The 27,499-nt window shown below is 39.6% G+C and overlaps 2 protein-coding genes across 4 annotated transcripts in view; one reads left to right on the top strand and one right to left on the bottom strand.

The window, feature by feature from the left end:
* Positions 1 to 15: 15 nt before the first annotated feature.
* sigirr (single immunoglobulin and toll-interleukin 1 receptor (TIR) domain) lies at positions 16 to 21,980 on the top strand. Its single transcript, XM_061917241.1, has 10 exons — positions 16 to 516; positions 8,298 to 8,579; positions 8,753 to 8,960; positions 9,020 to 9,147; positions 11,590 to 11,730; positions 11,810 to 11,953; positions 15,372 to 15,474; positions 15,540 to 15,693; positions 17,227 to 17,404; positions 20,470 to 21,980. The coding sequence occupies exons 1-10, from the start codon at positions 447 to 449 to the stop codon at positions 20,637 to 20,639; spliced, it is 1,578 nt and encodes a 525-aa protein (XP_061773225.1). The 5' UTR covers positions 16 to 446; the 3' UTR covers positions 20,640 to 21,980.
* Positions 21,185 to 27,499, bottom strand: part of LOC133563228 (plakophilin-3-like) — a 39,654-nt gene continuing 33,339 nt past the window's right edge. For all 3 annotated transcript variants that reach the window (XM_061917237.1, XM_061917238.1, XM_061917236.1), the window contains 3 exons: positions 22,717 to 22,912; positions 22,536 to 22,623; positions 21,185 to 22,100 (listed from right to left, as the gene is read on the bottom strand). In XM_061917237.1, coding sequence (XP_061773221.1) covers positions 22,059 to 22,100; positions 22,536 to 22,623; positions 22,717 to 22,912 — 326 coding nt within the window. In that variant the 3' untranslated portion in view covers positions 21,185 to 22,058. The remainder of the gene's footprint in view (positions 22,101 to 22,535; positions 22,624 to 22,716; positions 22,913 to 27,499) is intronic.

The raw sequence follows: 27,499 nt of genomic DNA, 5'->3' as shown, positions 1-27,499 counted from the left end.
TAAAAAAAAAATATTTCCTTACAATACACGACTTCTCACAAATTTAAGAACACCCTGAATCCAAGTGCTGTTGGATGAACTCCTGACCAAATTATGTGTGCGGATTATTTTCATGTTTGACAGAATGTTTCTCAATGTTTTCTAATGAGTCCACAATTACGTGCAAGGCGTGTTTAGCGCAGTAATTATATTCTCCATCCCAGCCCAGGTTTCTGTGTACAGTATTGGAAACCAGGTGAAACCTGTGGTTTGGATCACGTGACACCACACAGCCAATAGGAAAGTGTACCTTCGGTCCTTCCAGGTGCAGGTGGCCGACGGCTGCGCAGTTGTGCTCCTTACTCAGTCGATAAACTTCATATAACCCCCAAACAAGGTTAATTTCCATTTATAGGTTGGAATGTAGGTTTTTATCTCACCTGAATAGGAATTGTGTTGTCGACGACATGGCTGCCGTCGTTGTCGCCTTTATTCTGCTGAGCTCGTCTTTCTGGAGCAACTCTGTTCACGCTGATGGTAAGGATGCAGAAAATCACATTTTGTTTACTTACGTTTACTTCCACAGAAGTGTGGAGTAAATGTTAAAGCTGCGGGTCAATACGATATATTATTTATGTCCCTATAGTAGTCTTTAAAAGTCGAATACTTTAAGCGTGAAAAGGTGAACCGGTCAGTGTGCGCGAGGTCATACTTGTCTCGTGCTGTTGCCTGGCAACAGTTGGACTAGAGCAGAACTTTGGACCCGCATAAATGTCATTTATTGTAAGAAATGTACTCAAAGAAACAACACAAGTTGGTGAAAAACGAAGAAATGTCTGAAAAGAATCAGACAGGGCCAGTTATGCAGGTTATTTGTGGGGTTTTGGCCACATGACGATACGCGCATGCGCAGCATAGCCTGTCAAACAGGTCCAAAATCTGTGACACATTAGGCTCCTGTGTGTTGACATGTACTCTATGTGACACTTTGATCAAAAATAAGGAAATATATATGTTGCTTATTTGTGTGTTTGGACAAAATAAAAGCAATGTTTCAGTGGGGATCTTAAAAGGTGGAACCATACTTGCCAACCTTGAGACCTCCGATTTCGGGAGGGGGGGGGGGTGTTTAAGAGGGGTGGCGTATAATTCACCAACTCGAGTATTTCATATATATATATATATATGTATGTGTGTATGTATGTATGTACATATGTATGTGTTAAGATTGTATATATCCACGCTCTTACTCAGTGACTGTGTTATAGAAGTAGGATGTTGTAGCGCATGTTATCCCCTTGAGGGCGCTCTGGAACTGTGTAGTGTTTAACACAGAAGCAGTTGTGTGTTCAACAGAAGAAGAAAATAAAAGTCTCCTCGGTGAGAGGACGTTGATGTTCGAGACTCGTTGAAAGTGTCGTTCATGTGCACGCATAAAGAACTCTGTTAAGCTCAAACACCTTAACAGGTTATGGGCCCAGCAACCCAAATAACGCCAGGAACTGCAGCAACCTCAGGAACCGCAGTAATTCCAGGAACCGCAGTGATTCCAACCAACTCAAGCAAACAAGGCAAGGTAGCGTTGAGTCGACGCACGGACACAGAAGCCAAGGAAGTTTGCAGGTGTGGAATTGAGCTAACAGAGGAGAACTACTTGACCAAGGATAAAGGTAATGCAAACGTGAAGTATTACACGGAGCATTAAAGGGACTTTAGCCAATGAAGTAGCGTGTACTCTCGAAGAAGAAGTAACCGCGGCAAAGTTTGAGCTAATTAGCATAGCACAGTGCTAAAGTGCGGAGCTTAAACAAAAATGGCGACTCGTACTACTGGAGCAGTATCCCCGCAACTGTACTTCGATGGATCCGAAAGCAAGTATGACCTTTGGGAAGCAAGGTTTTTGGGACACTTACATATTTTAAAGTTGAAAGACACTGTTCTAAATGAACCAGTTGGAGAAGAGCAAGCAGCAGCGGACAGAATAAAGAATCCAGACTGCTATGCAGAGCTCATAAGGTTGATCGATGATAAAAGCCTGTCTTTAATTAGACATGATGCTACATACGATGGAAGGAAAGCACTGAAAATGCTGAGGGAGCACTACTCAGGAAAAAGCAAGCCACGAATAATCAACCTGTACACGTCCTTGACAAAACTACGGAAAGTAGATAGAGAGTCGACTACGGACTACATTATCAGAGCAGAAAACCTGATTACAGCACTTCGTGATGCCGGTGAGACTCTCAGTGATAGTCTGATCATAGCCATGATTCTTGGAGGACTTCCTGACGCTTACAAGCCATTAGCTGTACATGTAACACAAAACGAAGACAATGTGACATTTACAGATTTCAAAAGGAGATTACGTATTTACGAAGAGTCAGAGAAAATTAGTACTGCTGAGCCAACAGACAATGTGATGAAAATGTTCACAAAACAGGATAGAAATATCCAGAAGACGTACACCAGCAGCACTCAAAGTAGAAGTGGAGATGAAGATATGACATGTTTCAAATGTGGATTAAAAGGACACAGAGCAAGAAATTGTATCCGAAAAGTGTGGTGCAACTTTTGTAAGAGCAACACACACCAAGAAACCATATGCAAAAAGAAAGATAAACGAGACAATGTCAAAAAGGTTACTGATGAACATTCCAGTGATTACCTCTTCAAAGCAGCACAAGAAGAAAGTGAGTCAGCACCCAAAATAAAGATGAAAGGCATTATGGTGGATGCAGGAGCGACATCCCACATTGTAAATGATGTGAATAACTTTACAAGCTTTGACAACACTTTTCAGCCAGAGACTCATTCAGTGGAACTAGCTGATGGGACAAGATGCAGTGGAATGGCCCAAGGAAGAGGAACAGCTACGATACATCTAATGGATAGCAATGGACGACAGCACAGGGCACAACTACAAAACGCTCTGTACATGCCCTCCTATCCCCACAACATCTTTTCAGTGGCGAGAGCAGCCGACGGAGGAGCAACCATAACTTTCAAGAAAGGACAGAGCCACATGATCACTAAAGATGGTAACAGATTTAAAATACACGAACATGAGAAGCTGTATTATCTACCAACTGTTGATGCGAATGAAGATCAGTGTAAAGTTTGTCATGACGTACAAACATGGCACGAGATTCTAGGACACTGCAACTATGACGATGTAATCAAACTCCAAACTGTGGTCAAAGGTATGGTAATTAAGGGAAATGTTAAGCCGGATCAGATGTGTGACATATGTACAAAAGGCAAGTTTACCCAAACGAGAAATAGGGAGCTAGATGCTAAAGCAAATAAACCCCTGGAGTTAATACATACAGACCTAGCAGGACCAATGAAAACTGAGAGCATAGAAGGACACAAATACGCACAATGTTTCACAGATGACTATTCAGGTGCTGTATTAGTATATTTCCTTAAGTCAAAAAGTGATACAGTTACTGCAACAGAAAAGTTCTTAGCAGATGTAGCACCCTTTGGAGATGTAAAGTGTATACGTTCAGACAACGGCACTGAGTTTACAAACAGAGAGTTCCAAATGTTACTAACAAAGAACAAAATAAGACATGAGACGTCAGCGCCTTATTCGCCACACCAAAATGGCACAGCAGAGAGAGGATGGCGAACACTGTTTGACATGGCTAGATGCTTACTGATAGAAAGCAAACTACCAAACTATTTGTGGAACTATGCCATTCAAACAGCAGCTCATGTTAGAAACAGGTGTTACAATAGACGGATAAAGAAAACAGCATATGAGTTACTTTCAGGAAAAGTACCAAATGTGTCACAAATGCAAAAATTTGGGTCTACATGTTTTAGTTACAAACAAGAAAAAGGAAAACTAGACTCCAAAAGTGAACAGGGCATTTTCATAGGATATGATAAAAACAGCCCAGCATTCCTTGTATATTATCCAGAAATGGAAAAAGTCCAAAAGATCAGATTGGTGAAATTCGCAACCAAAACAAGTGTAGAGAGAGAGACACAAACTTTAGAGCCATACGCAGGACATAACATTGGAAAAAGAGACAATGCAGTCTGTGACAGTGACCAGAAGGATGAGGACAGAGTTCAACCTGAAAACAAAACTGAGGATTTAAATGAGCAGGAAGATGTGGAACAGTCAGCGGCAAATGCCGAAACAGAAATCAGAAAGAATCCATTCAGAGTAAAACAAAAGCCATCTTATTTACAAAATTATGAGACTGATGATTCATTGGACAGATTACAAACATGCGTTGATTTCTGTTATCGAGCAGTTTGTGACATTCCAGAAACTTATCAGGAAGCCGTGTTATCATCCGAGTCAATGCACTGGAAAAACGCCATGAATGAGGAGATGAAGTCACTAGTGGAAAATGACACATTCCAGTTGACTGACTTACCACCAGGTAAGCGAGCTTTAAAAGCTAAGTGGGTTTATGCACTCAAAACAGACATAGATGGAGCTAATAAATTTAAGGCAAGATTTGTTGCTAAAGGATACGACCAGAGAGCAGGAACTGATTACGACGAGACGTTTTCACCGACAGCTGACATGTTAAGTGTAAGAATTCTCATGCAGAAGGCGGCACAGGAGGACTTAATCTTACATCAGATGGACGTGAAGACCGCGTATCTACACGCACCCATCGACTGCGAAATCTATTTAGAACAACCACAAGGTTACGAGAAAAACTCTAACACTGGTGAAAAACTGGTATGTAAACTAAACAAATCATTGTATGGACTCAAACAGTCGGGCAGAAACTGGAATACAGTGCTACACACTCATTTATGTGAAAATGACTTTGTGCAAAATGATGCAGATCATTGTGTATATACAAGAGAAAAATATGGTCAAAAGGTAATTCTTATTATTTGGGTAGATGACCTTATTTTAGCTACCTCAAGTGAAAAATCAATGCAGGATGTAAAAAGAATGTTAACTCAGAGATTCAAAATGAAGGATTTGGGAACCCTAAAACATTTCTTAGGAATAGACTTTGAACAAACACATGGACTAGTCAAAATGTCACAAGACAGATATCTGAAAAAGGTTTTACAAAGGTTTGATATGGAAAATTGTAAACCAAGAGAAACTCCTTGTGAACCAAAACTTGATTATGCAGAAAATGTTGAAAAGTTGAAACAACCAAGACAGTACAGAGAAGCAGTGGGAAGTTTAATTTACTTATCAACATGCACTCGACCTGACATAAGCTTTGTTGTGAGTAAACTATCTCAACACTTTAATGAACCTACTATGGAACATTGGAATACAGTGAAACATGTATTCAGATACCTAAAAGGTACATCAGAACAAGGACTTAACTTCAAGAAGAATGTAACTGAAAGACTCGGTCTGACAGTTTACTGTGATGCAAGTTGGGCATCAAATGAAACAGACAGACGTAGCACATCAGGCTATTGTGCAACTTTGTGTGGAGGCAGTTCATTCATTTCATGGAAGACAAGAAAACAACCAACAGTAGCTCTTTCTACTTGTGAAGCAGAATACATTTCTTTAGCTTCAGCTATACAGGAGTGTCTTTACATTGAACAGCTACTAAAAGGACTTGATAACTATCAATATGTTAAAACAAAAGTGTACGAAGACAATCAGGGTACGATTGCACTCACTAAAAATCCTGTTAACAGACAAAGATGCAAACACATTGATGTGAAATACCACTTCATAAGAGACATTGTTGCTACTGGTAGGGTAATACTGGAATATTGTCCTACAGAACAAATGGTTGCTGATATTCTGACAAAACCAGCTACTAAACAGAAGTTGAAATGTTTCTCACAGAATATGTTTGGCATGTTGGGATGAAGACTTGAAGGATAAATCCTAACAAAACAGGATGATGGAAAATGTTCTTAAAATATTGTTTAACACAGTGAGCTAATAGCGAGTGGGGGTGTTAAGATTGTATATATCCACGCTCTTACTCAGTGACTGTGTTATAGAAGTAGGATGTTGTAGCGCATGTTATCCCCTTGAGGGCGCTCTGGAACTGTGTAGTGTTTAACACAGAAGCAGTTGTGTGTTCAACAGAAGAAGAAAATAAAAGTCTCCTCGGTGAGAGGACGTTGATGTTCGAGACTCGTTGAAAGTGTCGTTCATGTGCACGCATAAAGAACTCTGTTAAGCTCAAACACCTTAACAGTATGTATATATATATATATATATATATATACATACATATATATATATATATATATATATATATATGTATGTATATATATATATATATATATATATATATAATGTATGTATGTATGCAATACTTGACTTTAAGTGAATTTTAGCTATATATATATATTTATTTTATTATATATCTAAATAAAAGAAATAGTTGAATTTCAGACGGCACCTATCAAATACACAGTAATAAAAACACAGTTGTTCTACTAACTGTACTGTGTTTGCTTGTTACTAAAAAACAACAACAACAACACTTACCTTTCACTATTTGAATAACCTTTGTTCTGCCATTTGCGTATTGGCGAGCGATCTCCGAATCCAGGAATATCCTTCACGGATTTGTTGTAGACATCCGCAAATGAGAACGGGATGTTGCATCCATAGCCATCTTTGTCTCAGCATAAGATACACCATCGGGTCTCCATTTTGCAAGATTTGTGCTTTGCTGACTGACCGTTCATGGCTGAGTATATCAGTTCACCGTGTTCAATGGAGAAGTCTGCTCTACAAAATTTACAGGCAACATACCCCTTTCCTCTTCGAACTCTCCTGGATAAATTGAAATTCTTGTTTCCAATCGTTCTGGAACTTGCAAGCGTATTTCTTTATTTTGCTCGTCGACGGTGTAATATATTGGGTTGGAGTCAATAACCAGGCGACGTGATGAAGTTACGTCTCTTTGCTGTGGGCTTCAGAACAGAAATTATATTCTATGTACAGTATATGGCAGTATTGTCCTGTTTAAGAGGGTCACAACATTGAGTCAGGTTCTCATGGAGCTGGAGTGGGCGTGGCCTCCAGCTCCGTCTGAATTTCGGAGGATTTTCGGAGAGGTGCTGAATTTCGGGAGTCTCCCGGAAAATCCGGGAGGGTTGGCAAGTATGTGTGGAACACGATCCTTCTTGGACACTGGTTCCTAAGAGAAATAATCTATCCCAGGGTCCAGATCATCATTAAAACCTTTATTAACTGGACTGGTAGTTAATGTTTTAAGTAGTGTTTAAAACACAAGTCTACTCGTACCGACATATCAAAACAATATACTAAAATTTGTGTTGCCCTGTATTTTTTAGCATTGATTGTCAAGCAAGTGTAAAAAAAAAAAAATCCAGATCCTCATCCTTTCCTCATTTGGGTCACAGGGGAGTTGGAGCCTATCCCAGCTGACTTTGGGCGAGAAGTGCTGTTTTTTTCTGGTGTGCTGTGAAGAGCATATGATTGATTGATCAATTGATTGACTGAATACTGTGGAATTGCTGTTAACGTAATGTCCCACTCAATGTCTGTTTGGCCTCCAAGTGTTTGTCCAATCTTGAATGATAAAGGTTTGCTTGAATGATAAAAATAATGATTCCAAAATATTTTTGGTTCGACTTGTCCAGGGTGTACAGTTACACCGCCTTCTGCCCAAATGCAGCTGAGATAGGCTCCAGCCCCCTACGCGACCCCAAAAGGGACCGGCGGTGGAAAATCGATGGATGGTTGGAATTAATTACCAGACAGCACGGTGAAACAGGGGTTAGTGCATGTGCCTCACAATATGAAGTTCCTGAGTTCAATCCTGGTCTTGGGGTCTTTCTGTGTGGAGTTTGCATGTTCTCCCCGTGACTGCGTGGGTTCATCATCATCATCGTCATTTATTTTTATTCCTTTCATGAAAATGCATGTATACAAGCCACATACAATTGGCATTTTCATTGTTTTTTGTTTGTTATACATTTCAATTATCAGAAAGGAGCTGATGGAAGAATACTATTCTTATATTTATCTGCCCCCTTCCGGGTAGTTCGGTTTCCTCCCACCTCCAAAGACATACACCTGGGAATATGTTGATTGGCAACACTAAATTGGCCCTAATGTGTGAACGTGAGTGTGAATGTTGTCTGTCCAACTGTGTTGGCCCTGTGATGAAGTGGCGACTTGTCCAGGGTGTACACCGCCTTCCATCCAAGTGCAGCTGAGCTGGGCTCCAGCACCCCCGTGACCCTGAAAGGGACAAGCGGTAGAAAGAGGGATGGATGGATGGAGTTAATTAACATTTTAGGTTATTGCTGTTTTTTGAACAATATTGTTTGTCTGATATGATATCTGATATAATGAATTACATTTTAAGCTCAAGCATGTGTTGACGAGGGCCGCTTTGTGGAGCACATGGTCTATGACGGGCAACAGGATCCTCCATACCGACTGAACTGCTCTTTGGAGTTGGATCAACATGACCAGGATGACACCCAGCCCCAACGGGCTTGGCTTAAGGACTGTCAGCAGCTGGACACCCAGCAGGGAACTTCCTACCTGCAGTTTGCAAGCATCACTTCGGGAGATGCAGGAAATTACACATGTATGCAACCCGGCAACAGCTCGGCCTCATTCACTGTGCACCTCGTAGTTAAGGGTAAGGACCAAAATCAGTGTGTCTCAAACTAGAATGGCACCTTTGTTGTAAATGTTTAATGTTTGGGGCTCCCACTACAGGCAGGAATTAAGTATTAGTGACCTTCAGGGTTGAGAGCTGAAGGGCGACTTGTGCAGAGTGAACACTGATAGCAGCTCTGTGTCTTTCCTCAGCCTCCGTCTGCTCCCAAGCTCCAGAATTCAAATCCAATGAAATTCAGAATGAATGCTCTGCAATGATTGGGTCCACTGTGACTCTGAATTGCACTGCTTTGCTTTCTTGGGACCTAACAGACAAGAAATGTGATGCCAAGGTGCAGTGGACGAAGGATGGCCAACCTCTCATCAACAACTCACTGCTTTTGCTAAACACTTCCTCATGGTAATTTGAAATCATTTTGCTATTCAACGTCCTGAAATTCAACAGTGTGTTCATGTTAGGTTTCTAGCTGGGGGTGAGCTGATAGTGAGCAGTGTGCTGGTGGTCAGTCTTCAGGAGTCAGAAGACTTTGGGCTGTACAGCTGCACATTGAGGAACTCTTCCTCTGTCTTCAATCTGCAGAATTCAAGTAAAACACCTTTTGTATTTCAAAACTGAGTTTGTATTTCCACAACATGTTAATACTCAAAACAAACCTGTGCACCACATATTGCATATTTTTAAGGTGCCAGCTGCCTTTCACTAGGATTTGGCAATTTAGGTGTCAGTTTTTGTTACAACTAGGGTTGTCAAAATTAATGTGTGAATGCGGATTGATCCATCATCATTTTTAATCTGATTAAATTAACTTTGTAGAATGACTCAAAATCCACAAATTATCTCTAACAACGCTTTTTTGGGCAGTGTGTCAAAGTGGTGTTGCTGTCCGATAGTGACAGGCTGCAGAATAAAAAACTCAATTTGGAAGACGCTAATGGCCCTCTTGATGGAATATTTGAGTACAAAAAATCATGACAGAACAGTATTATGTTCACTTTGCAGGAAGTTGTTTTCTTTTCACCAAACACTTCCATCTTTAAAGAACCAAAAAAAAAAAACAGAAAAAAGGGAGTAACAGATCCACATTAATGTGAATAAATATTTGTTTACAAAAACAGACATATTTTTTTGTTAACATGAACATTATGTTAAAGGTGACTCCCATTAGCTGCATTTTCCAAGCGTTTTTTTAATTATCTTGAAAAATATATTTTTTTAAAAAGACGTGTTCTTGTCCCTCATGCTGATTGTGAAGGATAGGCAAAAACATTTTTAAAAGTACAGTGCCTCTAAGTACATTTTCTCATTGTTGATAATAAAACATCATTAAAACAAAATCAAAATTAATCCACAGCTGCCTCGTGGTTGATCAGATTAAAATGTGTATTAGTTTGACAGCACTAGTTACAATATTAAAATGTATGTGACGCAAACTAACATGCACAATATGTTGACATCCAATAAAATAACTGTTTCTTCCTTTCCTCTTTGATAAAGTTTATGACACTGTCATATAAGTGTTAACGTAACAATGTGTTTATTAATGTCGTTGCCGTTTGAAGTGCTGTAGAACTTCACAACGTCATTGTGAAATGTGTCTTTAATATATGGATTCATCAGCTGAAAAAGGGGCAACATATTGGAAACCCAACTGGAAACTATAGCCTCACTCAAACATTTTGTTAAATAAATACCGGGTACTCCGGCTTCCTCCCACCTCCAAAGACATGCACCTGGGGATAGGTTAACTGGCAACACTAGATTGGCCCTAGTGTGTGAATGTGAGTGTGAATGTTGTCTATTTGTGTTGGCCCTGCGATGAGGTGGCGACTTGTCCAGGGTGTACCCCACCTTCCGCCCGAATACAGCTGAGATAGGCTCCAGCGACCCCACGCGAACCCAAAAGGGACTAGCGGTAGAAATGGATGAAATGGAATACCTCTCTGACTGGGGCCAGCCAATATAATGTCAATAATTACTTCATATAGTAACTATGGGCAGGGGCGTAACACCAAGAGCTGGGCAACCATACACTCCTGAAGGGCACCCTACCCCACCCTAAATCCAACGTTGCTGCCCCATACACACACACACACACACACACACACACACACACACACACACACACACACACACACTTGGTATGTTTGCATGCACCAAAAAACTCATTCTTGCATGGGTGTGGTTGAAACCGGCTTTTCAAAATATTTGGTTTTGTTTTCAACAAAGGGTTGCATTTTCTAAAGAGCCACCATATAAAGTGTCCAGAATATGAATAAAAATAATCATATATGCTGTCAACATTCACTTTGATATAATCATAAATTGGTCCAGTGTTCCTTTACTACAGAGTGTGAAGTAGATATTAGCTGATGTGTGTAGTATTATCATCCGTAGATAATATGAATATTAACACATCATTGGTATTATGATTGTATTATTAGTGTACAGTATCTTCTGGGGGTTAGGTCTCCCCCTGTCTTTAAAACCTAGTTAAGCCTCTGTAACTTAAACTTTGAATGCACCACAATTATGGGCAAAGAGATGCAAAAGTGAAACTTGTACAATGATTTTCTCCTATGCTGCTACAAATAAATGCACTATATTTTACCTTTCTTCTATCACTCCATCCATGTTACAAAATGCTGGTACTGTGTGTGAATGCTAATAGCTGAGTTTTGATGACGGTAGGACATCTTTGAGTAAAGTGTCCGAAGTTAAGTTCGCCATTTCATATTGTTGATAGGGGGTATAGGTGGATATTCTTAATTTGATTCAAGCAACCTTATTATTACATAAAATGTATATTTCTTAAGATATTAATTACTTATTTAAAGGTAGACAAAAATATTAAGGCTTTACAAAAGCCAAGGAGCCACTGTGCTTGGGGCCCCAGTAAAACCTACCAACTTATCCCCCCCTTTCTGACGCCGCTGACAATAATGTGATGTTACAAACTTTTTTATATAATATTGGGATTTGTTTCATTTCTGTATAGTTGTGTGTTTTCAATTCTGTTGTTGTTTGTCAGGCAGCCCCAATCACACTGCTGCGGTCACCGCAGCCTTCATTCTCCTCATTCTGCTGGCCGTGGCTTTTGTCATGTACGTCAAGTGTCACCTGAACATCAAACTGTGCTACCATAACGCTTACGGAGACTACGAGATGAACGGTGAGAGTTCTCGTGACGCATTGAAAAGATTGAGGTGGGGATTTATGCAGTAACCTTCTGTGTTATGTGTTTCTGCTAGATGGGAAGTTGTACGATGCTTACATCTCCTACGTTAACAATAACTACGACAGGAAGTTCATCAACTTCATTCTCAAACCTCACCTGGAGAATAAGCATGCATACAAGCTGCACCTCAATGATAACGACATCCTGCCTGGTTCAGGTAAAATAATGTCTTCATCATGTCGTCCAAAATAATGACACAATCCCATCTTTCACTTAATGTTCAATGATTTGTTTTTCAATTATTTATTTGAAATAAGGACAGCACATCTCCCTGAGCATATATGCAATATGTAAATATGTCAGCTTTTAGCCAGAGGCTAATTTCCGCCAGTCGTCCCCAGACTATAATAACAATCACACAAAACAGAAAAAAGGCAGGATCACCACAACAGACTTAGTAACATTCAGGTACTTTAAAGGAGAGAGTTAAAACAAACAAACAGGTAATTACTTAAAAAATAAAACAATTAAAAGAAAATAAAAAGAAGGAATGTATATATATTGCATTGCACATACAGTAGCATTGCACATAGCCCAAATAAAGTGCCATATTTTATTGCACAAAGCCTAAATCAATAATCAGTGTATGGATAGATACACTCCTCTCTTAAGTATTCCAAAAGTCAGGACACTATATCACAGAATGGCATCTTTCCACCATTATGGCCCCCGTCAATGGAACAGCTTGCCGGAGACCTCAGGGCTGCGGAGAACGTTCGTGTTTTTAGGAGCAGGATTAAGACCCACCTTTTTGATTTGGCTTTTACCTAATATTAATTAATTTAAATGAAGTCATTCGTACTTTACTTTTTATCTTATTAGTTATGCAAGATAGTATTTAGTTCTATTTATTTATTTTATATTTACTGTATATCAATTTAATTTTTTATTTTTCTTCATTTTTTTTTATATTCATATGTCTTACTTGTGTTTTGTCCTTTATGATTCTTACTATTTTACCGTTTTTATTAATTTTACTTTCCAACATTCCTCCGAGGGAGCCATCTGCTTCAAGGGTTATCGGCCCTGCTATTGGGGCGCTTTGTGTCAGCGTACTGGCGGCCATGGTCTGGTTACCTCCTGGTGCAGATGGCTCCTGTGATGGTGTTTACTCACATCTCCTCTGTACTCAGCCATGCAATCATTTGCCTACCACAAATGATCCCGGGCCCGGCACCGCTGCTGCCCACTGCTCCCCTCACCTCCCAGGGGGTGAACAAGGGGATGGGTCAAAAGCAGAGGACAAATTTCGCCACACCTAGTGTGTTTGTGACAATTATAGGTACTTTAACTTTAACTTAATTTGTTCATATAGTTGCATGTGTGTGTGTGTGTGTGTGTGGTATTTGTGTCCGTAAGTGCGTATGTGATAATGGGGGATCTAGGTCATCTGGGTATTGTTTTTAAGTTTGTAAAGAACTTTGAGTTGCATTTCTTTCATGTATGAAAAGCACGTTATAAATACTTTGATTGATATGATCAATCAACCATTATTAGATCTGTCAGACATATTGTATATGGCTTTCAATGTGTTCCTTGTATGGGAAATCTGGATCAGACCCGATTTGATATTACAGCTTCTAACCCTGTATAAATGTAATAATTGTATACCGTATACCAGTAGATTTTTACCTTTTACAGGAGATTTTGCATTTTTTCTAAATAACAGTGTGTGGATTATTACCTAAATTTAAATGTAATATATTTGCATTAATGCAGGGATGTCAAAACTTTTTACATCCCTGCGGGGATGCGGGGGACGATTTGATACCTTTGGTTTGAAGTACGTCACGATTCGATTCAATTGCGAACTTTGGGATAAAGATTCGATTAAACATGTATTCTCAATTCAACAAAATTCTGGTAATACTGTATATTATTTGATGTATAAATTATGATAAAACCTTTTCAAAACAGATTACAGGTTACAAAAGCTACTCTTGGATACTGATGTACAACTTACATGCTGGCCTAGAAAATGCTTTTTTTTTTAATTTATTTTTAAAATTATATTTACAAAAATCCGAAGCAACTCTAACCGAATCCCAGCTTTACAAAACTTTCACGAGCTGCTGTTAGCCACACTCTCCCGCTCACCAGCCAACTCTTACGCATGTGCGGTCACAATCCCTTAAAGGCACACTACACATACACAAGTATCACGGATATTACAGTATCAATAGAAATAATAATAGATATGAAATGTTTTTAACCAGAAAATTGATTCTTAAATAAAAACATGTTTTTTATTTTCTTTAATCTCGAAAGTTATGAATGAATTTAGAATCAGATTGAATACAAATCTTGATTGATTTTTGAGCACCCCTGAACAACACATCCACATAAATCAATAATTCAATCACAGTGTATTAATACAGCACCTAACAAGTGTTTCAAAGGGCTTTACATACTCACAACATCCTCCCATGAGCCTTTTGAACCTATATCGACAAAGAAAAACTCAAAAGACCCCAGTTGTGAAAAAAGACAAATCCTCGAGGATGGACCGCAGATTTAGGAACCCACCCGGCTGCAATGGATGTTAAACGGGTATAATTATTGAATTGATAGATGATGTGGGAGTCCAGGCCATCGGGAAGGCAACAGATAGTCATGGATGGATCCCAGCTTTGTGTTAAAGGTAACAGAGCAGATCAGTGTAATATCTTATTCAACCCCCTTGAGATATTTAATCCCTTCATATTATTATTCATAATATAATTTTGCTAACTAAAACCTTTTAAGGGCTTCAGTGTACCAATATACTTAGCATATCATGCAAATAAAGTGTGCACATTTATCATGACAGAATGCACGGAAGTCATCAAAGACCATATATAGTAAGACACACAGATCTTTAGCCATTTTGGTTTTTAGGTCTAATTTTTTAGGGGTATTTGGACCAGTATCATTTTTGTTGTTTTTGTTGTTTTGTAATATTCTAAACCGGGAGAAACATGGTGGTACAAGGGTTAGTGCATGTGCCTCACAATATGATGGTCTTGGGTTCGATCCCCGGGCTCAGGGTCTTTCTGTGTGGAGTTTGCATGTTCTCCCCATGACTGCATAGGTTCCCTCCGGATAGTCCGGCTTCCACCCACCTCCAAAGGAATGCTACTGGGGATAGGTCAATTGGCAACACTAAATTGACCCTAGTGTGTGAATGTCTTGTCTCTCTGTGTTGGCCCTGCGATGAGGTGGAGGCTTGTCCAGGGTGTACCCCGCCTTTCGCCCGAATGCAGCTGAGATAGACCCCAGCACCCCCTGCGACTCCGAAAGGGTCAAGCGGTAGGAAATGGATGGATAGATTTTTGGATATTAACTTTATTTTGTCTTTAAATTTGTGAATGTGGCACAAGCCAATAAAAAAAACAAGCGGTGGGCAGCAAATGGTGCCCAGGCCGCATTTTGCATGACTTCATAACCGTAAATAACGTTATTTAGCTGGGTTTTTCAACACAATGTAGCAAAGCTATGAATATGAAAAAACTGGTGAAGACAGTACAGTAGCAAACGTTGTACTGCTTTAATGATGAATTTATCATATTCAATAACATAACTAAATGTCCTTCCAGAACCCTCTGCTGAACTGTTAATGAACATAAGTCGCTCCCGCCGTCTCATCGTGTTGCTGTCCCACGCGTACCTCGAGCAGGAATGGTGCGCCAACAACTTCAGGTCAGACTTGCAGCAGGCTACAGTGCAGCTAAAATGTCACACTGATTGTGCGTGTGTTCTCTCAGGCAGGGCCTCCTACACCTCTTGGAGCTGTGTAAGCAGCCCATCATCATCCTGATGCTGGAGGGTCAGCTGAGGCACATGAGGCCTCAGATCAAGCAGCTGCTCAGTGAGCACCAACGCTGTGTCAGCATCCTCACATGGAGGCACAACTCTGTGGTAAGACTCTCGCCACACATGATCAGAACGAGAACGGCGTCCCATGTCATGTGTTTGTTTCTCCTGTTTGATCCCACAGTCCAAAACCACGCAGGTTAGGTTAATTACATAAATGTAAAATGTCCATAGTGGGAAGGACTCTTTGCAAATATGGTTTCTCACAAAAGTGAGTAGACCCCTCACATGTCAGTAGTGATGTAGTGCTGTAAATGTAGTCAAGGGTGTAGTCAGTGCACAGCTTGTAAAGCAGTATGGATTTAATATCAACTAAAAATGACTTGACACATTCCAATCAACATCCATTATTGTCTAAATAACTGGAAACACAAGTGAGTAGTAAGAATATTGGTCACATGAAACAAGAGCCATCCATCTTTCTTCAGCTAATCCAAGGTCAGGTTGCGGGGGCAGCAGCCTAAACAGAGAAGCCCAGGCTTCCCTCTCCCCAGCCACTTCGTCCAGCTCCTCTCGGGGGATTGCAAGGAGTTTCCAGGCCTGCCGGGAGACGTAGTCTCCCCAACGTGTCCTGGGTCTCCCTCTTGACCTCCTACCAGTCAAATGTGCCACAGACCCCACCACAGGGAGGCGTTCGGGGGGCATCCTGACCAGATGCCCGAACCACCTCATTTGGCTCCTGTCTTTGTAAAGGAGCGGCAGCTTTACTCTGGGCTCTTCCTGAATGACAGAGCGTGTCACCCTATCTTTAAGGAAGAGCCCCGCCACCCGATGGAGTAAACTCATTTTGGCCGCACCATGCAGCCAAAAATGACAAACAGCGGACATATTGAGAAGCTGCAGATGGTGTGTTTGACGTGTTTCAGTTCATTCTGTCTCGTCCGGACTCTAGAAACTATTGATTGAGCACTACCTCTGGTAGACGAATGTACGTATCACTTGTCAATTGAGATCCCCAGTCCGTCGCTTATAGATGTCCGTGTGCAACTTAAGCACCAGTAACAGTTCCTATTGTCACATGACAGATAAGCAGTTGAAAGGAGGCACCTGCATAAATGTTATTACATTATTTCATAAAATTGTAGTTGTTTGTAGTACATTCTGATGGTTTTATCTAAAAGTTACATGTTTTTAAAAAGGCATGTTACGTGTTGAAATTGTGCTGTTTTGGGGGGAGCCAAGCACCGATTGATTCCAATTTGTATAAATGGGAGACATTTATCTGAAATACGAGTTATGAACTTGGTCGTAGAACTATTTGAGCTGGTAAGATGAGGTACTACTGCACTGCACTAGAAATGAGCTGGCCAATCACAGATCTGCGGTCCACATCGTCATTGACGTGATGTTAGTTTTTTTTCCGAGGTGCATGCCTAGGTCTGGCAGAGAGTTTGGAGGGGGAGCAATGGAGCAACATAAGCAGCGGAGGTTGCTGATGCTGTAGCATAATGAAGCCTTGAGTTTTTAGTAAGGTTCACGTCTGTGCTATTGTGCTGTGAGAAGATAAAATCAGATGTTTTTTAAAAGGTGTGGGGTGTGTTAATAAAAATGAATCATTGTTGTTCTGGCTGTCAACAGACTCCGTCCTCCGTCTTCTGGAAGGAGCTGGCCTTAGCGATGCCTCGAAGGGTGATTTTTCATAGTGAGTCTGCAGGAGACCCCCAGACGGTCCGTCAGGATGACAAAGACCCAATGCTGACCCTAGACCCCGACTACCTGGACTGCCGCTCTGACACAGACCCCTCTGGAGACCTGGGTAAGTAGAAGCCTCAAGAAGTCGGCAATCATATGGAAATTGCTGCGCAGGCTAACATCTGTGCATGTATAAACAAATGCATTTCCAAATACTGTTTGCATGTAGAAATGAACACACGTCGAACACGTGTGAGAAAAATATTGTCCTTCTTTCAAGATGTTTGTTTACATAATATACTTTTTAATTAGCAAAATATTCCTATTGCAAGTACATTTTTAACTTGGATCAAATGCTCCTGATCCAAAAATTGCCCTCCTTACTAAAAAACTAGGGAGGTCAAAGTGCTGTTGTATTGCGCTGATAATAAAATCACATACGGGTGAACCTGGATTTACAAACATCTCTTTTTGCAACCTTTTTGATTTCCGAACTATTAGAACGAGCCAAATATGTCTCTGTGTACGAAGCCATCATTCATTTTTTTGTGTCCCGCTGGCAGACATTTTGGGCTTGCTCGTATTGAAGGGATTAATGAAACAGGCTTTGTATCAAAGTAAAATTTGAGTTGACTTTACTGGAAAAATATGCCACAGCAGACTTATTTCTCAGAGGAGGAGAAAATACAACCTCTCATTCCGCGGCGTCTCTTCCAAGAGCACACACAAGGCCCCTCCCCTCTCCTCTGTCTGCTCATTTTCCAAATTCACTTTAAATGTTTTTTTATTGTAGCAATATGATTTTTATTTAAATTTAACGTTTAGGGGGATTTCTGATCAGTGGTTAGGGCACCAATGGGACTTCATGTGTGTGTGTGTGTTGGCAGAGCAGTGCAAGCAGGACAGTTCAGCTTGTTGTTGTTTTGGTTTGCTAATAAAGAGATAGTGGATCCATCCCCCTTGTTATGTTTGTTTGGTAAACAGTATGCTATAGCACTTTATATTGTGTTCACAGTGTACATCACTAAAATATGGAATTATTCATGTTTACTGTGTTTGTAATGGAGAAATTAGGTTACTTTGTTTCTAATAAAGACATTTGTTTACTTAGTTTCTAATAGAGAAATTAGGTTACTTAGTTTCTAATGGATACATTTGTTTACTTTGTTTCAAATGGAGAAATGTATTTACTTTGTTTTTAATAAAAAAAAAATTGTTTACTTTGTTTCTAATGGAGAAATGTGCTTCACTATACAAACTGTTCTGTTTACAAACCCTGTTCAAGAACCAATTAAGTACGTAAATCGAAGTTCCACATAATGTACTAATCAATAATTATTAAATACAGTACAAAAAAACAAATTCGGCCTCAATATTAGACACATCTGCACATTCTAATGGGATCCAGTGCAAGGACTGGATCCAAAACTGTGCCTTTACAAAGATAATAGTATTGTGTTTGAGTTGAGCGTTTCCATTGTTAATACAATTGAATCTTATTAGATTATATCAAGGTCAATGTTTATTTATGAAGCACTTTTAAACAACAGTTCAAGCTGCAGTACAAATGACAAAGATCGAACAAAAAAAATGTTTCATAAAATGAAGAAAAACATCTTACAGGTTTGAATAAAAAATAAAAAAAACTAACAAGAGCAACTAAAAAACTAAATAAAATATTTAAGACATGACTAAAAAAAGAGGGGGAAAAAGTCCAGCTCAGCTTGTTTTTGAAAGCCAGTGCACAAAAATGTGTTTTCATGGCTGATTGAAAAGACTCCGTAGATGTAGTTTTCACTTGCATGGTGAGAGTGCCACAGTTTAGGGCCTACGAGTGCCAATGCTCTGTCACCGCTACTTTTGTCTCATGGGGCAATGCAGAAGAAGAGGGAACTGGTCAGTTATGTGGCAAGAGTTAGGTCCTGTAAATGTAATTCTACCCAATATCATTACTTGAAAGTAATATTGAATTAGTGTTTCAATCTTCATTAAAATATATACCAGAGGCTTAACTCAAGGCCCGGGGGCCACATCATTCCATGGGGCCCACGAATGGCTGAAAGGCTTTTATTTTATTTTTTTATTAAATGCATTCATTCTTTCAATTTTGACAGAAAAATAATGCATATTTTAAACTTGAATATTATCTGATCATGCCAATGATGATATTATTTACAAGTGGTTCTCAACCTTTTTTCAGTGATGTACCCCCTGTGAACATTTTTTTAATTTAAGTACCCCCTAATCAGAGCAAAGCCTTTTTGGTTGGAAAAAAGAGATGAAGTAAAATACAGCACTATGTCATCAGTTTCTGATTTGTTAAATTGTGTAATAGTGCAAAATATTGCTAATTTGTAGTGGTCTTTCTTGAACTATTTGGAAAAAAAGATATACAAATAACTAAGAACATGTTGAAAAATAAACAAGTGATTCAATTATTAATAAAGATTTCTACACATAGAAGTAATTATCAACTTAAAGTGCCCTCTTTGGGGATTGTAATAGAGATCCATTTGGATTCATCAACTTAATTCTAAACATTTCTTCACAAAAAAAGAAATCTTTAACATCAATATTTGTGTAACATGTACACAAAAAATCTGTCAACACTGAATATTGCATTGTCGTATTTTTTTCCCACAGTTTATGAACATACATTCACATTGTGTTGAAGTATTATTCAATAAATATATCTATAAAGGATTTTAGAATTGTTGCTATTTTTAGAATATTTAAAAAAAATCTCACGTATCCCTTGGCATACCTTCAAGTACCCCCAGGGGTACACGTACCCCCATTTGAGAACCACTGTTATGTACTGTATTGCAAAAGTACTTTTGTGAGATAAAAACAAATAGTTAAATATCTGTCAGCTTTATTTATGATTTTGAAGTAAGTTATACATGAAAAAAAATCTAATAATCAAATGCATATGCTTTTCGATTAATCATGATTATTTTTCAGAATCAGAATCAGAAAAGTTTTTTCTGCCATTGTTTGAGAACAGGTTCACAAACTAGGAATTTTACCTGGCGCAATCGTGCAACATAAGAGGTTATTACCCGCATGCATACTGTAAAAAGCGGCCCTCTGAAAGCAGTCATAAGTGCAATGTGGCCCTCAATGAAAACAAGTTTGAGTCCCCCAGGTCTACACTGTAATTCTTTGTTTTGTCTTTTGGGCCTGTAGGTATACGTCTCCCTGTGTACAAAGCAATGACCTCGAAGGCTCCCATTCTGCCGGTCGTTCCTTTCCGAGCGCGGGATGCGAAACCCTCTGATGTTGACGTGTCGGACCTAGGGTCACGGAACTATGGAGCTCGCTCAGACTTCTACTGCCTGGTCACTGAGGACATCTGACCCCTGCTTATGAATAACGCTATGGATATCTGGTTGTATTTGTGTTTGTTAAATCAAAAATGTCCCTCCTTTTTTCCCCTGAATGATTTATCTAACATTTCAAAGGTAATATTGGTGTACTATTTTGTCAATTTGATGGAGAATGTAACACATTAGGTTTTGTCGATCATTTAGTGTAATGCAGGATGTTGCATAATGGCCAGCAGAGGGCAGACTATTGATGTAAATATTGACAGCTGTTTAAAAAGTCAAATTAAGAGGGTGTAACATGGCTGCAGGCTGCAAGCTTACAGTTGCTTTCTTATTGCAATATACACCATATTTGACCACCAGGGGTACTCACAGATGAAGCAGTAGGGTGAAATGATCTGGGCCCTAGTGGAGTCATTTAGAGCTGCAGTTAAGTGGGAGGCTACATTTGGGTGCAGCAAGGGAAGGGCTGGAATTGTTCCTGTCTGAGCAGGAGAAAGTATGTCAACAGGGAGTGGCCGACTTTTTACCACTTTAGTGTAAGCTTGTTCCAGCAAATTCATTCACCTCACACGCCAGATCAGTCTGTTTATTAGATGAGAGGATACAGCAGTGTGTGTGTGTGACATGCGCTAAGCAAAGTTTTCTACAAGGCTGACACAAAGATGTCAGATAATTCATGACATTGGAGAAAACTTATCAAATTGGGTAATGAAATTGTGACGTCTTAGATTATTGACACAAATAAAACTAAACAAACATAAAAAATCTAGTTAGGACTGCATTCTTTCACTACTGCTTTTCACATTTCTCTCCCTCTCTCTCTCACACACACACACGCACACGCGCATGCACACGCACACACACTTGACGAGATACCACTTTTTTTTTAAATTGCATCATATTGAAAATAACAGTTCACACAGGACTTAAAAAAAGAAAGGAACAATTCCTTTGTAGGCACACCGATATCCCAACTGTACTGACATACAGCAACATACAAGCAAATCTCAGTGATATATCTTTGGATTACATTCTCTTTTATGCATTGCTAAACAGTGTTATTGTTGCTATAAGATACAGTGTATAAAACATTGTGTTTTTAAAGGGTGGAAGAAAAAGCGATATATACAAAGATGCTGCGTAAGTACCACCCAAATATCATAATGTTCATTCACACAGCAGCAACACTGTAATTGCACAAACATTTCCCTGATGACACAAAAAAAACACTCAAATACAGCACACACACACACACACACACACACACACACACACGAGTCAGACATGCTCAAGTCCCTTTTCTACTCTCTCGTTTCTTGAGCGTTATCACAACCTTAGTGGCAGATAAAAAAAAAAACAAAGCCCGGGTTATCTCGGAATGGCATAAAAGGGTTTATGAAGACTTCTTCTGTCGGTTGCTGGTGGAGTGCAGGACTACTTCTGATTTTAGATGGTCACGTCTGCAAAGTCCTGTCTCGTAAGCCCTTTCTGTAATAGGGACATCAGAAAACATCAAAATATGACTAAGTTCCCTCATTAATGACACAAACCAATGTTTGCATACAGTATTAACAACACCGCAGCACAGACGAAGTGTGATTTGGTATGAAGGCATTTGGCGCCCTGTCTGGACTTGCACGTAAGGACCTGAGCTGCAAGCCGCACCCTTGGGTGGGTCAAGTTGTGAGCTGCACATTATGCATACAGTGTGTGTTGATGCATGGTTTTGTGCGAGAAGGAACATACTTTTGCCCTCCTAAGGATCACATATGATTTACTTTCACTCATACTCAAGCATGTATCCACATGTTGTACAACCACAAATAAAAGGCAGGGCGCCTCAAAGAGAATTCCAAGTGTTAATTAACAAAATGGGACTTTCTGAAGTCCTTACTGTTAATACAATAGCATGTGTTTTCGTACCTGCTTGTAATCTTTGTGCAGTTTCTTGTACTGGAACATGTTGCTGAGCACGGTGGCGGCTGCTTTGGCGGCTTTTACCTTCCCAACACTGAACAAAGGTAAAAAAAGGAAACCCAATCATACACTGTCACTTGTCCATCACGCCGTACGTGGAAAGTGCAGACTGCACGCCTCGCCTCACCTGCAGTCATGAGAGTTCTTAATGCCGAGCAGTTTGGGCAGGCCGTCGAAGAAGCACACATCTCTTGCGGCGATGGAGCTGGATGTCACCAAGTTGTTGAGGATTGCGCAGATGTTGATCACCACGTCATGGGATGGCTCCTTCTGGTGGCCGTCCACAGGCAGCTTGGACACCAGGTTGTTCACCACCTTTGTGGCTACACAAGAAAACAACAGGAACCTTAGCTGTGTGTGTGTATATATATACATACATACATGTATATATATATATATATATATATATATATATTTATATATATATATATACACACACACAAATATATGCACGTATATATATGCACATTGTGTGTGTGTGTGTGTGTGTATATATATATATATATATATATATATATATATATATATATATGCATATATATACACACACATATATATATATATATATATATATATATATACATATACATACACAAATATATATATGCACATATATACATATACATACATATTTCCATCCATCCATTTTCTACAGCTTATTCCCTTTTGGGGTCGCGGGGGGCGCTGGCGCCTATCTCAGCTACAATCGGGCGGAAGGCGGGGTACACCCTGGACAAGTCGCCACCTCATCGCAGGGCCAACACAGATAGACAGACAACCTTCACACTCACATTCAAACACTAGGGCCAATTTAGTGTTGCCAATCAACCTATCCCCAGGTGCATGTCTTTGGAAGTGGGAGGAAGCCGGAGTACCCGGAGGGAACCCACGCATTCACAGGGAGAACATGCAAACTTCACACAGAAAGATCCCGAGCCCGGATTTGAACCCAGGACTGCAGGAACTTCGTATTGTGAGGCAGACGCACTAACCCCTCTGCCACCGTGAAGCCCACATACATATTCATATATATGTGTATACATACATATATACATGTATGTATATATATATGTACATACATATTTATATACATATATATATATATACATACATGTATGTATATATATATATGTATACACATATACACATACATATATACACATGAATATATATATATATATATATGTATATATATATATACACACACACACACACACACACACATCCATCCATCCATTTTCTACCGCTTATTCCCTTTGGGGTCGCGGGGGGCGCTGGTGTCTATCTCAGCTACAATCGGGCGGAAGGCTGGGTACACCCTGGAGAAGTAGCCACATTTTCGAAGGGCCAACACAGATAGACAGACAACATTCACACTCACATTCACACACTAGGGCCAATTTAGTGTTGCCAATCAACTTATCCCCAGGTGCATGTCTTTGGAGGTGGGAGGAAGCCGGAGTACCCGGAAGGAACCCACGATTTCATGGGGAGGACATGCAAACTCCACACAGAAAGATCCCGAGCCCGGGATTGAACCCCAGACTACTCAGGACCTTCGTATTGTGATAATAATAATAATAATGCATTAGAGTTATATCGCACTTTTCTATTATTAGATACTCAAAGCGCTCACAGTGAAGTGGGAACCCATCATTCATTCACACCTGGTGGTGGTAAGCTACATCAGTAGCCGCAGCTGCCCTGGGGTAGACTGACGGAAGCGTGGCTGCCAGTTTGCGCCTACGGCCCCTCCGACCACCACCAATCATTCATTCATCATTCATTCACCAGTGTGAGCGGCACCGGGGGCAAGGGTGAAGTGTCCTGCCCAAGGACACAACGGCAGCGATTTGGATGTAAATAGGTGGGAAGCCAACCTGCAACCCTCAGGTTTCTGGCACGGCCTCTCTGCCCACTACGCCAGGGGTGGGCATTACGTCGATGGTGATCGACTGGTCGATCTCGGAGGGTGTGTCAGTCGATCTCAAGCCAGGCATTAAAAAATATACATAAAAATGAGCAATCATCAATCATACCAAGACTTCACTTTCGTCAGTTGTTTGACATTCTCGGCACCCGAGGATCTTGTGAGATGACGCTGGCTGCTGCAAGCTCATATTTAAGAAAAAAAATCACTAACAGGGCGGACGCAGAGAAACACATTTTATTTCTAGAGACTCCGTACCTACTGTCAAAACTCTAAAGACCGACTGCACAGTTCCTGTCTACACCATAAAAGACCTGTTTCATCCTGCTTGTATTAACAAAATAAGAGTCTCAGAAAGCTAGCGTGCACAAGCTAGCAAGCTACGGAGTTTGATGCCAATGTATTTCTCCCCCGCCCTCAGCGACCGCTTTCTCACTTGCTTGCCCACCCGCACACTCACTGACGTCACTCACCTGCTGCCAGACATTAAAGGGCCACACACATACGCTACTCTCATAACAAAGTGTTTAAAAACGAGTATGCAAGTTGGACAAATGAGATGCCAAATCCAACCACTTTCATGTGGTATTGGACAGAAAGGAGGACTTTTTTTTCCTCCATTTGAAAACGCGGACGTTATCAGCACCACTGTCTAATTCCAATCAATGCAAGTCATCAGAATCAAATACACCAACTTATATTCTTGTCTTCATGAAAGAAAGGAATCTATGTGTGTTAAACATGCTTGTATTATCATTAAACACCATTAACTTGTTAACAAAAATGTCTCTTTCATAAATAAATAAATATAAATTATAAATAGGAATGAGGTAGATCTCCTCGACTTGGTCAATTGAAAAGTAGCTCACCTGCAGAAAAAGTGTGAGCGCCCCTGCTCTACGCCATGCCAGTGTTGGGAAGGTAAATGCTGCTACTGTGAAGCCATATATATATATATATATATATATATATATATATATATATATATATATATATATATATATATATATATATTTTTTTTTTTTTTTTTTCTTATTCCTCCAAACACGACGAGTTGAGTTTATACCAAAAAGTTCTATTTTGGTTTCATCTGACCACATGACATTCTCTCAATCCTCTGCTGTATCATCCATGTATCCACTTATATATATATATATATATATATATATATATATATATATATATATATATATATATATATATACATATAAGTGGATACATGGATGATATATATATATATATATATATATATATATATATATATATATATATATATATATATATATATATATATATATATATATATATAAGTGGATACATGGATGATACAGCAGAGGATTGAGAGAATGTCATGTGGTCAGATGAAACCAAAATAGAACTTTTTGGTACAAACTCAACTCGTCGCGTTTGGAGGAAGAAGAATATATATATATATATATATATATATATATATAAGTGGATACATTATATATATATATATATATATATATATATATATATATATATATATATATATATACATACATATATATATACGTATATATATATATATATATATATATAAGTGGATACATGGATGCTACAGCAGAGGATTGGTTGAATGTCATGTGTTCAGATGAAACCAAAATAGAACTTTTTGGTATAAACTCAACTCGTCGTGTTTGGAGGAAGAAGAATACTGAGTTACATCCCAAGAACACCATACCTACTGTGAAGCATGGGGGTGGGAACATCATGATTTGTGGCTGTTTTTCTGCTAAGGGGACAGGACAATTGATCCGTGTTAAGGAAAGAATGAATGGGGCCATGTATCGTGAGATTTTGAGCCAAAACCTCCTTCCAAAAAAATATTTAAAATTCCTACAATGTGAATTTCTGGATTTTTTTCCACATTCTGTCTCTCACAGTTGAAGTGTACCTATGATGAAAATTACAGACCTCTGTTATCATTTTAAGTGGGAGAACTTGCACAATCGGTGGCTGACTAAATGCTTCTTTGCCCCACTGTATATATACAAACCCCGTTTCCATATGAGTTAGGAAATTGTGTTGAATATAAATATAAATGGAATACAATGATTTGTAAATCCTTTTCAAGCCATATTCAATTGAATGCACTACAAAGACAAGATATTTTATGTTCAAACTCATAAACTTTTTTTTTTTTGCAAATAAGACATGCACCAGGGGATAGGTTGATTGGCAACACTAAATTGGCCCGAGTGTGTGAATGTGAGTGTGAATGTTGTCTGTCTATCTGTGTTGGCCCTGCGATGAGGTGGCTACTTGTCCAGGGTGTACTCCGCAGTCCGCCCGATTGTAGCTGAGATAGGCGCCAGCGCCCCCCGCGACGCCAAAAGGGAATAAGCGGTAGAAATGGATGGATGGATGGATAATAATTAACTTAGAATTTCATGGCTGCAACACATGCCAAAGTAGTTGGGAAAGGGCATGTTCACCACTGTGTTACATCACCTTTTCTTTAAACAACACTCAATAAACGTTTGGGAACTGAGGAAACTAATTGTTGAAGCTTTGAAAGTGGAATTATTTACCATTCTTGCTTGATGTACAGCTTAAGTTGTTCAACAGTCCGGGGTCTTGTTGTTGTATTATACGCTTCATAATGCGCCACCCATTTTCGATGGGAGACATGTCTGGACTGCAGGCGGGCCAGGAAAGTACCCGCAGTCTTTTTCTACGAAGCCACTCTGTTGTAACACATGGCTCGGCATTGTTTTGCTGAAATAAGCAGGGGCGTCCATGATATCGTTGCATGGATGACAACATATGTTGCTCCAAAACCTGTATGGACCATTCAGCATTAATGGTGCCTTCACAGATGTGTAAGTTACCCATTCCTTGGGCACTAATACACCCCATACCATCACAGATGCTGGCTTTTGAACTTTGTGCCTGTAACAATCCGGATGGTTATTTTCCTCTTCGTTCCGGAGGACACCACATCCACAGTTTCCAA

The sequence above is a fragment of the Nerophis ophidion genome, linkage group LG12 (assembly GCF_033978795.1).
Source record: "Nerophis ophidion isolate RoL-2023_Sa linkage group LG12, RoL_Noph_v1.0, whole genome shotgun sequence".
In the NCBI taxonomy this organism is placed as follows: domain Eukaryota; kingdom Metazoa; phylum Chordata; class Actinopteri; order Syngnathiformes; family Syngnathidae; genus Nerophis; species Nerophis ophidion.
This window is presented reverse-complemented; position numbering and strand designations above follow the sequence as displayed.